The sequence below is a fragment of the Carcharodon carcharias genome, chromosome 9 (genome assembly GCF_017639515.1).
Source record: "Carcharodon carcharias isolate sCarCar2 chromosome 9, sCarCar2.pri, whole genome shotgun sequence".
Lineage (NCBI taxonomy): Eukaryota > Metazoa > Chordata > Chondrichthyes > Lamniformes > Lamnidae > Carcharodon > Carcharodon carcharias.
In genome coordinates, this window is record NC_054475.1 from 139,773,345 (window position 1) to 139,788,436 (window position 15,092).

General features: G+C 45.1%; 1 protein-coding gene across 1 annotated transcript in view; it reads right to left on the minus strand.

Annotated features, from left to right (window-relative positions):
- gria3b (glutamate receptor, ionotropic, AMPA 3b) overlaps window positions 1–15,092 on the minus strand; it is a 502,427-nt gene that overhangs the window by 245,088 nt on the left and 242,247 nt on the right. Inside the window, exon 5 of the mRNA XM_041195164.1 lies at window positions 7,110–7,297. Within this exon, the coding sequence (XP_041051098.1) occupies window positions 7,110–7,297 (188 nt within the window). The remainder of the gene's footprint in view (window positions 1–7,109; window positions 7,298–15,092) is intronic.

Consider the following 15,092-nt stretch of genomic DNA (forward strand, 5'->3'; position numbering starts at 1 on the left):
TGAGACCTACTGAGAATGTAGGAGTCATGGACAGTCCCTGGAAATTGTGCGCAGACCTGTAGGATGCGATTGTGGTGATTGCACACCAGCTGAACATTCACTGAGTGGAAGCCCTTGTGGTTGACGTAGTTGACTGCTTGTTGCTACAGAGATCTATGCGCCACGTGAATGCAGTCAATGGCACCCTGCACCTGTGGGAAGCCTGAGACCTGGGCAAATCCCAATGCTCTTGCTTCCTGGCTTTCCTGATCTCAGGTGAAATGCACAAAGTTCTGTGCATTCGCAGAAATGGCAACCATGGCCTCCTGGATATACTTGTGCCTGGAGGCTTGTGAGATCCTGCACAGATCACCTGTGGAGCCCTGGAAGGAGCCACTGGTGTAAAAATTGAGCACCACGGTCACTTTCACAGTCACTGGCAGCGGCTGCCTTCCACGTTTCCATGGCGTCATATCCTGTAGCAGGTGGCATATGCGCCCGCCCAGTTCCCTTGACATACGCAGTCTTCTCTGTTATCTGCAGGAATGACAGGAGGCATCTAATGACCCTGGGTCTAGTGAAGTGCCTCCGAGCAACAGCTCTCTGTGGATCCTCAAGAACAAAGAAAAGTACAGCACAGGAACAGACCCTTCGGCCCTCCAAGCCTGCGCCGATCATATTGCCTATCAAACTAAAACATTTTGCACATCCGGGGTCCTTATCCCTCTATTCCCATCCTATTCATGTTTTTGTCAAACTGCCTCTTAAACACCACTATCATACCTGCTTCCACCACCTCCTCTGGCAGCGAATTCCAGACACTCACCATCCTTTGCGTAAAAAAACTTGCCCCGTACATCTCCTCTAAAGTTTTTTCCTCTCACCTTAAATCTATGTCCCCTAGTAATTGACTCTTCCACCCTGGGAAAAAGCTTCTGACTATCTACTCTGTCCATGCCACTCAATTTTTTAAACTTCTATCAAGTCGCCCCTCAATCTCTGTCGCTCTAGTGAGAACAATCCAAGTTTTTCCAACCTCTCCTCATAGCTAATAACCTCCAGACCAGGCAGCATCCTGGTAAACCTCTTCTGTATGCCTCCTTATCCTTCTGGTAATGTGGCGACCAGAATTGCACGCAATATTTCAAGTGTGGCCTAACCAAGGTTCTATACAGCTGCAACATGACTTCCCAGCTTTTATACTCAATACCCCTGCCAATGAAGGCAAACATGCCATATGCCATCCTGACTACCTTATCCACCTGCATTGACATTTTCAGTGATCTGTGGACCTATACACCCAGATCCCTCTGCCCGTCGATGCACTTAAGGGTTCTGCCATTTACTGTATAATTCCTACCTGTATTAGACCTTTCAAAATGCATTACCTCGCATTTGTCTGGATTAAATTCCATCTGCTATTTCTCCGCCCAAGTCTCCAGCTGATATATATCCCGTTGTATCCTTTGATAATCCTCTTCACTACCTGCAACTCCTCCAACCTTAGTGTCATCGGCAAACTTACTAATTAGCCCAGTTACATTTTCCTCCAAATCATTTATGTATACTACAAACAGCAAAGGTCCCAGCACTGATCCTTGCAGAACTCCACTAGTCACAGCTCTCCATTCAGAAAAGCACCCTTCCACTGCTACCCTCTGTCTTCTATGACCAAGCCAATTCTGCATTCAACTTGCCAGCTCACCTTGGTCCTGTGTGACTTTACCTTCTGTACCAGTCTGCCATGAGGGAGCTTGTCAAAGGCCTTACTGAGATCCATGTAGATAACATCCACTGCCCTTCCATCGTCGATCATCTTTGTCACTTCCTCGAAAGACTCGATCAAGTTAGTGTGACATGACCTCCCCTTCACAAAATCATGCTGCCTCTCACAAATACGCCCATTTGCTTCCAAATGGTAGTTAAGTCCTGTCGTGAAGAATCTTCTCCAATAATTTCCCTATCACTGACATAGGGCTCACCGGCCTGTAATTTCCTCATTATCCCTGCTACCCTTCTTAAACAATGGAACAACGTAGGCCATTCTCTAGTCCTCTGGGACCTCACCCGTAGCCAGTGAGGATACAAAGATTTCTGTCAAGGCCCCAGCAATCTCCTTCCTTGCCTCCCTCAGTATTCTGGGGTAGATCCCAACTGACCCTGGGGACTTATCCACCTTAATATTCTACAAGACGCCTAACACCTCCTCTTTTTTGATCTCAACATGATCCAGGCTATCTACACACTCTACCCTAGACAAATCGACCGCTAAGTCCTTCAGTTGCGTGTGAAGCAGGCCCTGCTGCCCCTTCAACTTGAAGGAGGTGCTCCTCCCTTTGCTGAGCCAGATGCCTCTGTCACACTCTTCGTCTTCTTCTCTGCTGCCTGTAAACCATGAGGCAAACCGCTAATCACCAGGCTCCATGGTCCTCATGTTCTCCTCCTGCAGGATCAAAGAGAGTGACGCGTGGGTTAGCACGTGTCCGAAGAACCTCTGTTGGTTAAGTCTGAGGGCCCGTTCACGCACACAGCAGTCTGCTAGCCACAACTTAGATGGCCAGTGTGTAATGTAATGTGCATCATGACTGTCTCAAACCTCAACAACCACCACGTCACTCCACTTGACTGATTGGCGGCAGCTTCGGCCAATGGACTGCGTGCTGTGCTCTCAGCTCAGGCACAGACATTCCCCTAACCTGCACTGCAAGGCTGCACTGTCAGCTTGAACCATAATGGATACTGGTCCAAACCTTAATAAAGACATTGCAAAGGGCTATGAGCATCTCCACGAGTGACAGCGCCATGGCCGCCTTTTGCAAGGGGATTCTACAACTTGCCCAGTTGGCCAATTGTTCTGCTGCCCCCTAAAACGGTAATTACCTTGCAGTCTGCACCCAAGGGGTGAAAATTTATGGAACATTTGGTGGCACTTTCGTGCTTTTGCATTGCTTGAGTGGGCAGAAAAGCTTCAGAGGCCTGACTCCAAGCACGTCAATGGAGCTGCAGCTGAAAAAATGAATGCTCATTTTTGACAAGCTTTTCCAAATGTGTGGCCACTTCACTCATGTGTTTGTGTACTTCCTTCAGTCTGTGCTGCCTTGCCCCGGCCCCCTCCATCTTCGCCCGCACTGGAACCCTTGCCTTGGCACCACACTGAAAACCAGCCGGGAAAAAGCGACTTGCCTGTGCCTCCCCTCCAAGTGCTTGATTTTCTCACTTTAAAATAAAATCTCATGATAGGAAAGCAGGAATGGACAGTGGGAATTTGAGTTACAAATATATGGCTCCTATGGAAACAAATCTCCAAAGTTTAGAAAAATTAGTGCAGATTTTCAATGCTTCCAATGTCTTAAAGGTTCTGTCTCGGGCTGTGTAATCAGAGATGTAGAAAGTTACCCAGTTTTTACCATCTCTTTGTGTCTCTCTCTATTTTACCCTATGTGCCTTTTTATCCTAGAAGCTGACAACTGGTATGCCCCTTAGCTTCCAATCAGTAGATTCTATCAGCTTCTAAAATTATATCCACCCATTCTCTTGTTCTTTCTTCCCATCCCTTGATCTAGTAGCAGCAACCTTTTTACATGTAATAACCCCAACCCTAAACTGATGCTTGTGTAATGTAACTTTCCTTAACATTCAGCATCAATAGTCTGACAGATTCAAAGATCATCTATTAATCATGCTTTTTGATTTTTAAGTGTCATTAGTAGCGTAATTTAAACCATTTTTTGGACACATTGAAAAAATTCTTTGACATTCTAGGAATGCAATTTCTCATGAATGTAGCTCGACATTAAAAAACATTTTTTTTATTCATTCACGGGATATGGGCTTCTCTGGCTAGCCAGCATTTATTGTCCATCCCTAGCTGCCCATGAGAAGGTGGCGGTGAGCTGCCTTCTTGAACCGCTGCAGTCCCTATGTTGTAGGTACACCCACAGAGCTGTTAGGAAGGGAGTTCCAGGATTTTGACCCAGTGAAGGAACGGTGATATATTTCCAAGTCAGGATGGTGTGTGACTTGGAGGGGAACTTCCAGGTGGTGGTGTTCCCACCTATCTACTGTCCTTGTCCTTCTAGATGGTGGTGGTTGTGGGTTTGGAAGGTGCTAAGGAGCCTTGGTGAGTCCCTGCAGTGCGTCTTGTAGATGGTACACACTGCTGCTACTGTGTGTCGATGGTGGAGGGAATGAATGTTGTGGATGTGGTACCAATCAAGTGGGCTGCTTTGTCCTAGATGGTGTCAAGCTTCTTGAGTGCTTGGAAGCTGCACACACCCAGGCAAGTGGGGAATACTCCATCACATTCTTGACTTGTGCCTTGTAGATGGTGGACAGGCTTTGGGGAGTCAGGTGGTGAGTTACACGTCGCAGGATTCCTAGATTCAGACCTGCTTTTGTAGCCACGGTATTTATATGGCTAGTCCGGTTCAGTTTCTGGACAATGGTAACCCTCAGGATGTTGAGAGTGGGGGATTCAGTGTTGGTAATGCAAGTGAACATCAAGGAACGATGGTTGGATTCTCTCTTGTTGGACATGGTCATTGTCTGGCACTTTTGTGGCGCAAATGTTACTTTCTACTTGTCAGCCCAAGTCTGGATAGTGTCCAGTTCTTGCTGCATTTGGACATGCACTGCTTCAGTATCTGAGGAGTCGCAAATGGTGCTGAACATTGTGCAATCATTAGCAAACATCCCCACTTCTGACCTTATGAAGGTCATTGATGAAGCAACCTAAGATGGTTGGGCCGAGGATGCTACCCTGAGGAACTCCTGCAGGTGACACCCCGGAGCTGAGGTGACTGACCTCCAACAACCACAACCATCTTCCTTTGTGCTAGGAATGACTCCAACCAGTGGAGAATTTTCCCCCTGATTCCCATTGACTCCAGTTTTGCTAGGGCTCCTTGATGCCACACTTGGTCAAATGCTGCCTTGATGTCAAGGGAAGTCACTCTCACCTCTCCTTGGTGTTCAGCTCTTTTGTCCATGTTTGAATCAAGGCTGTAATGAGGTCAGGTGCTGAGTGGTCCTGGTGGAACCCAAGCTGGGCATCAAAGAGCAGGTTATTGCTAAGTAAGTGCAGCTTGATAGCACAGTTGATGACCCCTTCCATTACTTGACTGATGATCAAGAGTAGACGGATGGGGTGGTAATTGGCTAGGTTGGATTTGTCCTGCTTTTTGTGTACACGACATACCTGGGCAATTTTCCACATTGCTGGGTAGATACAATTGTTGTAGCTGTACTGGAACAGCTTGGCTAGGGGCGCAGCAAGTTCTGAAGCACAAGTCTTCAGTACTATTGCTGGAATATTGTCAGGGCCCATAGCCTTTGCACTATCCAGTGCCTTCAGCATCATTTCTTGATATCACATGGAGTGAATCGAACTGGCTGAAGACTGGCATCTGTGATGCTGGGGACCTCCAGAGAAGGCCGAAATGGATCATCTGCTCAGCATTTCTGGCTGAAGATTGTAGCAAATCCTTCAGCATCATCTTTTGCACTGGTGTCCTTGTCTCCTCCATCATTGGGGATGTGGATATTTATGGAACCTCCTCCTCCAGTGAGTTAATTGTTCACCACCATTCTTGACTGGATGTGGCAGCACTGCAGAGCTTAGATCTGAAATGTTGGTTGAGGGAACACTTAGCTCTGTCTATTTCTTGCTGCTTATGTCTTTGGCACACAAGTAGTCCTGTGTTGTAGCTTCACCAGGTTGACACCTCATTTTTAGGTATGCCTAGTGCTGTTCCTGGCATGCCCTCCTGCACTCTTCACTGAACCAGAGTTGATCCCCTGGCTTGATGGTAATGGTAAAGTGAGGGATATGCCGGGCCATGAGGTTATAGGTTGTGTTTGAGTACAATTCTGCTGCTGCTGATGGCCTACAGCACCTCATGGATGGTCAGTCTTGAGTTGCTAGATTTGTTTGAAATCTACCCCATTTAGCATGGTTTTAGTGCCACACAACATGCTGGAGGGTATCCTCAATGTGAAGGCAAGACTTTGTCTCCACAACGACTGTGCAGTGGTCCCTCCCACCGATCTGTCACGGACAGATGCATCTGCAGTAGGCAGGTAGGTGAGGTTGAGGTCAAGTATATTTTTCCCTCTTGTTGGTTCCCTCACCAGCTGCAGACCCATCTAGCAGCTATGTCCCGTAGGACTCGGCCAGTAATGGTGCTACCGAGCCACTCTTGGTGATGCACAGTGAAGTCCCCCACCCAGCGTACATTCTGTGCCCTTGGCACCCTCAGTGCTTCCTCCAAGTGGCATTCAACATGGAGGAGCACTGCATCAAATATATTCAAGAGGAAAGATTTAGAGTTTCATAGCTTTGGGTAAGATCAATAATAGGTATGGCATCGAAAGATTCTTTTTGATGCAATTGTTATGCTATATTTTGGTATCGGCATCATGAAGGGATTTTAATTACATCAGAAACAAAAGTCTGGGTACTGATACTGCCCCCAAATTTTAAAAGCAACTTCATAAACCAGATTGCCTCTAAGCGATGTTCTCAGTGAGTTTGCTGCACAATTACAATGCTTGCCATTTGACTCACTTTTTTGTAAAGCCTCAGTGCACTTATGCTGCTTTTCTACTTACTGAAGAGCGAACCGTCTGATCAGATCTTATCAATTAAGGAATAGAAGTAACCAATCCAAATGGTGTAGCGGGTTCACACTAGCCTGTGTATAGAGAGACTTATTTCTACTTTAACAGCTGCAGTGAAAAGCAGAAGGAAAGTAGGTGAAGTAACAAATTATGACCATGGCTATAAACCTTGTGAGTTGACCTTCAAAACCACATTCTTCAACTGAGCTCACAATCTTCCACAACCAGCACCACCAACACTAATGCTATTAGAGTGATCCTCTTATAATGTGTATATGGAGCAGGAACTCAAAGGGACCAGGATTACAGGATTCTAGCTGAGTAAATTGGACATTATCAGTAGGTAGTCCGCTGGGGTTGTGAGGATGGATGTGGCTTTGCATCAGAACAGAAAGGCATGCTATTGCATTACCATCACTAGGTTTAACAGGATCAAAGTGCTGCTACAGTGAATACAAAGTAATCATTTATTTATCTTTTGTTAAAGAAGATATTACACAAATAGCAGTTACCTGATCCAAAATAGCATTCAGTCTGTTTAGTTCACAGTCTATTAAATATCTTCTTTCTTGTCTTTTATCCATTTCCTCAAAGATTCTCCTGTATTCTATCACATCAGTGATGCTTCCAACTGATTTTGCTGTAACTTGCCAGTTATTCTGAACGGCAGCTTCCATGATTACCTGAAGGATGGAATATCCTGACAAAGGAAAAGAAGCACAAATTTAAGAAGGAAGTGCTAAGTTATTTCTGAAAATGGATTTTTGAGGGATTATTATTTGGCAGCTGAAATGCTTTCCATTTGTTTCTATTGTGCAAGCAGGTGCTGAGGAAACCAATCTGGCAGAACATCTTGTTTGTAATGTCAAATGTTCTGCTTTTGTAGGAGAGCCTTATTTCAGATTTGTGCTACACACCACTGATCCAAAGCTCTTGCCAGTCATAAAGAGAACTATGTAATGAAGAGCAAAGCTTGGACTTTCCACTAGATTTGAGCCCAGAGATATGCATCATCTAGGCGAAAACCAATTACATGCTTAACAGATTGAAGAAAATTGGGCATAAGTAAGTTGCATTAATTACTACTTCACACCCAAGTCTCCTCGATCTTTTATGTCCATCCATCATATCCCTTGGCTTGAACAAATTACCAACTACAAAACTGGCCATGCATACAACTCTTAAATGTAAGTATCTTCCAATTGTCCTTGTTCAGAGGGTCTCTCAACATTGTGACATTATTTTATGTTATAAATCCTTGTGGAAAAAAAATCCTCACTGAGTAAGCTCTACCTCTGCTCCATCCAACTGTAGCCTGTATTTTCAGTTTGTGTCAATTAGGAGGACTATCAGTTTTATGACAGGTAAACTGACATCCTGTGCTGCAACAGCTATATAAAGTCAGGACCTGGTACAGCTCAACATTTCCAAAATAAATAATAATGTTGTGACACTATATAGAAATGAAACTGACTGATAGGCAGCATTTATCCTACTAATTTAAGACTTGATTTGGTATTTGGTGGAGGATTCTGGCCAGTAATTATAAAATTGAAAAAATAATTATCTGGGTTGCAATGAACAAAGTGCATTTTCGTACTGTTCTACTGAGTTATTGAGACTGTTTTAAAGTTAATAGCTCTCTGAAGGAAAATAATGGCATATACAATCTCTTGACATTCTTTATTAAAGCATAACTCTACCTCTCCCATTTTCTGATTCCTAAGACACATAATGCAGACAGTTCCCAGCAATAATAAATGTAAGTATAACTGTATCATAACAATATTAGTATAAATGTGATAATTATAAAACAGAGTACAGACAGCCAAAACTGCAATCTAGCAGCAATAAATTAATGATAATTGCCAACTGCACACAGCAATGTTATTATAAAATTAATAATACAGCTGGAATTGAATTCATAGATCGAAGTCAACATTCCCTCAGTTCCTTTGCCATTCCTTCCCACTGCAGACATAGGTCCCCAATCTCCATCTACAAATTTAATAAGTGGATGACTACACCAATCATCTTCTCTTCAGAGAGGAGGAGTGGAATCTTCCCAGGCAAGGGGAGGCAGGTTTGGGTGCATGCGACAGTTAAATCTCTAAAAAGTGATGCCAGATCGGGATCCCCATTCAATTCTTCCCTCCTTTGGGATTTCAGCTGGCTGGGTTCTGAGGAGATTAGGAAAACCCGTTGGATCCGGTCAAGCAGATAAGACCTGTTTCAACTTTCAATTCTGGACCTGTCAGCAACTCACCAGGGTCACTGAGACAGGTGGGGAGAGCTACTTTAGTGAAACTGACAAGCTGGAAAGGCTTTGATCAGTTACAGTGAAGAGCTCCAGCCACAACCAGGTGAAAGGCTGCTGCTCAAAGCCCTTCTTTTCTCACATAGACTGCTGCAGTTCAAGATGACAGCTCACCGCCTCCCTCCAAAGACTGATTAGGGATGGGCAATAAATGCTGCCCTTGCCAGCGACGCCCACGTCCCTTAAAGAATAAGAGAAAAATCATCTTAAGTTTGGGCTCTCTGGTTATTGACCCTTCAGTCATTGGAATCAGCTGCTCTCGAATCACTCCATCCAGAATCTTTAGATTAAAGAGAGCAGGATTTTCATTTGGACAGCTTTTAAAGAGTAACAGGTTGGAAGTAGTGATTTGCATGGCAAACGTCATGATGCTCATTTAAAGATTCCATCCCCTGTGAATGGCATGATGGTGTAATTTCATGGCTGAGATGGTGGGAGCAGCAATGCCAAGCAGGAGTTCATGCCTCCTGCAGTTTGCTTTGGAGGGAACTGGTAAAGGGCAGCAGCATGGTGCCAAGCAGCCAAAGGAAAGAAAGACAGATTTGTGTTTATGTTGTACCTTTCAAGGTTTCAGGACATTCCAAAGCATCTTACAGCTGATGAAATATTTTTGAATGTAACCACTGCTGTAATACAGGAAATGCAGCCGCCAACATACATACAGAAAGCTCCTACAAACAGCAATGTGATGATGACTAGATAATCTGTTTTAGTCTTTCTGGTTGAGGGATAAATATTAGCCAGGACTCCAACAACTTGAGTAACAGAGAAACCATCTGTGGGTACGAAGGATCATGGCACAGGAATAAAGAGAAGGATTTTGATTTGATTCAGAGACTTTTCTTTTTATTCCAGGATTTTCCCTTTGTCGGGTGGGCACAGTGTGCGGGCCAAGGAGCAGCCGCAAGACGGACCATTGCCCACGATCAGTTCCTGACAGTGATTTCACACCGCCTGGCTAATTAACTGCCAGCCAGCGTGAAACGCGTGCTGAGAAGCTCAGCGTTGCCGGAGTGGGGATGGGAGGAACGTGAGCGCTGAAGTCTGTCTGTGTGCAGGGGAGGGTGCACTGAAAGCTCCCTGAAGGCACAGAGTTGCCTCAGGGAGCTGAAGAATTTTGCAATGGAAAAATACAGATTTTAGAAATTAGGGAAACAAGTCCCCACAAGTGACTCAGTCACATGAGCAGGGACACGTTAAAAATGATGTTTAAAAATTTTAATTAAAAAAAAATTCCTGCTGGAAACCTCATCCCACCCATGGATGAGATTTCCTAAAAGAGGCAAAGGCCACCTGGCCCATTCGCCTGCCCACCAACTGTAAGGCTGGATGGGCAGTGAAAAATACAAATCAAATTGCTAGTTTTATGGCCTTAATAGGCCTCTTAATTGTCGGCAGGCATGCTGCCAACTCCCGTTGACTAAAATATTGCGCGAGTGCAAGGTGATGCCGGGATGCTCACCCAACGTCATCGCGCACTATTTTACTCCCAATCGGGTCAGGCGCACGCCCACCAACAGGACGTAAAATTCTGCCTCAGGTGTGTTGGAGGGGCTGTACAGGCAGTGGGAGAGATTTTCTTGTTCTCTGATTGGGTAACACCTCTTAGGAGCTCAGGAGAGAGTCAGACTAATAGCTTCAGTGGTTAGCAATTGAGCTTACGATTGTTTTCATATAGCTGCCTCCAAACAGCCATGCTGCAAAAGGGCAGGCAGTGTATTAAATTCAGTGTCCACAACAAAGTGTAAAAAGCTAATAGTATTCATCAACCGAAGCTGCAAGATTATTTTTACTCAAAAGTTCGCCTAAGATATCTGGGAAACAAACACCACATCTGAAATCATAGCGCCAGTGTTTTTAATAAAGTTTCCTGATCTGCATCCAGCACTGTTAGTGAAAATCTGCTTAGGAAGCCGTTAGATATTCCTTTGCACGCAATAGACCTTGCTGCATTGTACAGACGCAGTCGGGTGCAGCTACTATAAAAGACACAGATGAAGTGTTGCAGCGTTATCCAGGAGAATGGGAGAAGCAGATTGGCACTCACCTTTTCTCTGCTTTGGACTCATTTTTGGGCACTATTTGGGCTTGTGGAGAAACTATTGTGGAGAGTATATGAGACACAGAACAGAGATGATAAGTATTGCACACGTGAAACAGGTGGGGAAATCCTACAGGCACTGGGGCAATATTCATCACTCTTTCACTCTAAGGAGAGAGTTGTGATCAAGGGGAACAGGGGCTAGAAATTTAGGGCTATGCTATGGAACTCTCACTCCATTGAAGCACAACTGGAAGTGTGGAATTGGTGAACTTGCCTTACTGAGTGGGCAGAAAGAGCAAATAATGGATATATTGGACCAATTTGAAGGGAGAGAATCCTGTTTGACATATTGTCATTTTTATATCAATTTTTAAACAGATGTTGGGGCTGTACTTTGGATAAAAATTACCACTATACTTTCTCAGCGCATTACATTCAAAGAATTGTATAGAGAGGTGGCGATTGCTGTTCTGTAGTCACATGTGACAACCATTTTGCATGTCACGAGAGACCACAAGCAAGAATGAGATAACCAGTTAATCTGTTTTTTGAGAGAAATATTGGCCTGGACACCTGGAGAATTAATGTTTCAGTCGAGATGGCCTCTCATCAGTTCCTCTTGACCTGAAGTGTTAACTCTGTTTCTCTCCACAGCTGTTGCTTGACCTGCTGAGTTTTTATTTCAGATTTCCAGCATCCTCAATATTTTGCTTTTGTGCCTAGAGAATTCGTTGTTCTTCTAAATAATCCTACAGAATTTTTAACATCCATCCCACCACAGAAAAATGGTGGATGGGACAAAAGGGTGGCGTCACTTAACACTTTACATGTTAATACAAATTATGGGCTTTGAATTTACAACTTCTTGAGTCAACCTGATACTTAGTGCTTTGTATAATGGTCTGAAGTCTAGGTTCCAGATTCTCCTCTTGCTTGTTGGTAAAATTATTTAGTTAAAGCATTGTGCACTTTCCACTACTGTTGATAACTGTTGGATAAAATATGCACTGACTAGATATTAATTCCCTGCTTTAGTATTCGAGCAGTATTCACAACAGTAACACAAATACATTGGCAGAAAGCAAGGGGTGGCTTGGTCTGACTTAGTAGACAAATTTGGACCATTTGCAAGGAATGAAATAGCTTTTTCTTAATCACCTGGATTGCTGTTTAAATACACAGCTGGAGTCTTGGCCCAATGGAATAAAACTCTAGCTGGTTGGAAGAGTAAAAGGATCATTTAAAAAACAGTATAATAAAACTCAGCAGTACAGCATTAATCTTTGTCCAGCCTTATTATTTCTTTCTTGCAAGTAGAAAAACAGAAAACTGAGAGAAATGGTTACTCTCCCTTTATATCAGCCATTAGTGATTCATTTAGGAAGTATAAAGAAAGCATTCTCTGAATTATTGCAAAGAAAAGAGCTTAGGGGTTTAGGTGTCACACTGTGTCAGAGTATTGTCATTCCCCCTCTGGAGACTTTCAGAAGAACTGAAGATCCTCTTTCTCTATTATTGCCAGTTAAAGGTCACCAAAGTGAAATGAATGCTGGCTATGAGTCACAGAACAAACCCTACCCTGAACTTGACACCGTTTCCTGTAGTCTGTGTCTGACAGGTCATAGGATAGAGAATGTAAAGAATCGAAAGGTCACAATAATACTGGGGTGTCAATATCAGCGACGCGGTAGCTGTGAGATTGATGATCCAAAAGACTGACATAGATTGCATAGCCACTTAAACATTATTGATCTGTGTTTATTTTTCAATGTGACACACAGCTCAGTCAGTTATATTGTTAAACGAAAATGACTGGCACTAATGATGGCTCACTGATGGGAGTGGGGGTATTTAATTCCAAAACTGTGGATTGAGGTTCACTGGCAGCAGGAGCACAGTATTACAACTGAATACGTTCCACACCTGACATGAAAATGCTTGGAATTTCCTTCAAGAGCAAAATTGCAATAAATACATAACAACAGGAGGGACGGGAAATATAACAGCAGGTCTGTTTGTATCTGAGAGAGAAAAGTAGGCTAACATTTCTGGGAGGTTCTTTCAGCAGAACTGAATAAGAGTTCTCATCCAAAATTTTAGAGCGGAATATTCTGTAACTGTTGACGTTGGGCATCTTGGTGGGCATGAGTGACAATATGGTGGGAAGGCCAAAAATTGGTTTCACGACATCGGGGAGGGCTTAATTGCAGTTGGGGGGTGTGGGGCAAGGGCTGCACTGTGGTTGGGGTGAGTTGGGGGCTGAGCAAGGGCTGTGCTGCAGTTGATGGTAGCGCACAAGCATGTGGGGGGATGGAAGCGGCCATGCATTAGGGAAACCTTGCATAAAGTGACTATTCCTCTGCAGCTGAGACAGTTCAGGCGCAGCCATGTTGACATGCTTGGAGTTGGGCCTCTAGCTTATCTGCCTACTCAAGCAATGCAGAGGCATGAAATTGTCGCCAAATGCTCCAGAGCTTTTCACCCCTTGGACACAAACTGCAAACTAATGATAGTTTTAGGGGGCTGCAGAACAACTGATGACTGGGCAAGTTGTGCAATCCCTTTGTGAAAGTTGGCCATGCAGCAGTCACTGGTGGAGGTGCTCACAGCCCCTTGCAATGTCATCATTCAGGTTTGGACCAGTCTCCCTCATGGTGGAAACTGACAGTGCAGCCTTGCAGCATGGGTTAGGAGAACGTCTGTGCCTGAGCTGACAGCACAGCATGAAGTCCAATGGGCAAAGCTGCCACTAATTGGTCCAGTGGTGCGGGGTGGAGGTGGGTGGGGTTTCAAGCAGCCACATGCAGTGCACTAAACTCTGGCCATTCAAGTGGTGGGCTGTACTTTTTGATATGCTTTAAGGGGCCTTCAGACTTAACCAAGAGAGGTTCTTAGTACACCCTAGCTAACCCACATGTCTCTTCTTTCATCCTGCAGGAAGAGTACAACATCAGGAGCATAGAGTTTGGTGACCTAGCCGTATGCCTCATGGCTTACAGAGAGTGGAGATGAAGGAGAAGAGAGCAACAGAGGCACCTGGCTGGACAGAGGGAGGAGCAGCACTCTTATGGAGGAGGAGCAGCTGGGGCTTATGCACACACCGCTGAAGAGCCACAATAAGCCATTGCTGATCGGCAGCTAGCTAGACCCAGAGTCTATAGACAGCACTTGTCATTCCTGTAGATGACTGAGAACCAGTGTAGCCAAAGACAGCGCATGTCCAGGGAGCTGGTCGGTCACATCTGCCATTTGCTGTAGGATTTGGTTCCATGGGGTGATGGAGGGCATCCACTGGCAGTGTCCATGAATGTAACCACAGCACTCAATTTTTATGCCTGTGGCTCCTTTCAGAGCTCCACAAGTGACCTCTGTGGGATATCGCAAGCCTCCACGCACAAATGCATTCATGAGGTCATGGATGCCATATTCGCGAAGGCACACAACTTTATGCATTTCGCCTGGGACCAGGAAAGCCAGGAAGCAAGAGCGCTGAGATTTTCCCAGATTTCGGATATCCCACAGGTGCAGGGTGCCATCAACTGCACTCACTTGGTGCTCAGACCTCCCTGGCAACAAGCAGTCAACTAAATCAATCGCAAGGGCTACCACTCACTGAATGTTCAGCTGGTGTGCGATCATCACAAACACATCCTGCAGGTCTGCGCACGGTTCCCAGTGGGTGTCAATGACTTCCACACTCTTAGTAGGTCTCAGTTCTCTGATGTCTTCCAGGGCACAGAGAGGCTACAGGGTTGGCACCTCGAGGACAAGAGCCACCCGCAGAAATGGTGGCTGATGACACCCATGCGGCAGCCTCAGACTGCAGCAGGGAGAAGGTATAATGAGGTTGATGCTGCAATGCGCACCTTGGTAGAGCAAACCCTCAGAATGTTGAAAATGAGGTTCAGATACCTGGACCGGTCTGGTGGAACCCTGCAATACAGTCCACAGAGGGTGTCACTCATCAGCATCTGCTGCGTCCTTCACAACCTGATGCTACAACTGGGAAAGGAGCTGGCTGAGGAGATGGAGGAGCTGCATGTCTCCTCTGAGGAGGAGGATGTCGACGGGGATGATGGTGATAAGGTCATCACACTGGCCAGACAAGGCAGGCATGCCCAGGAGGCCCTCATA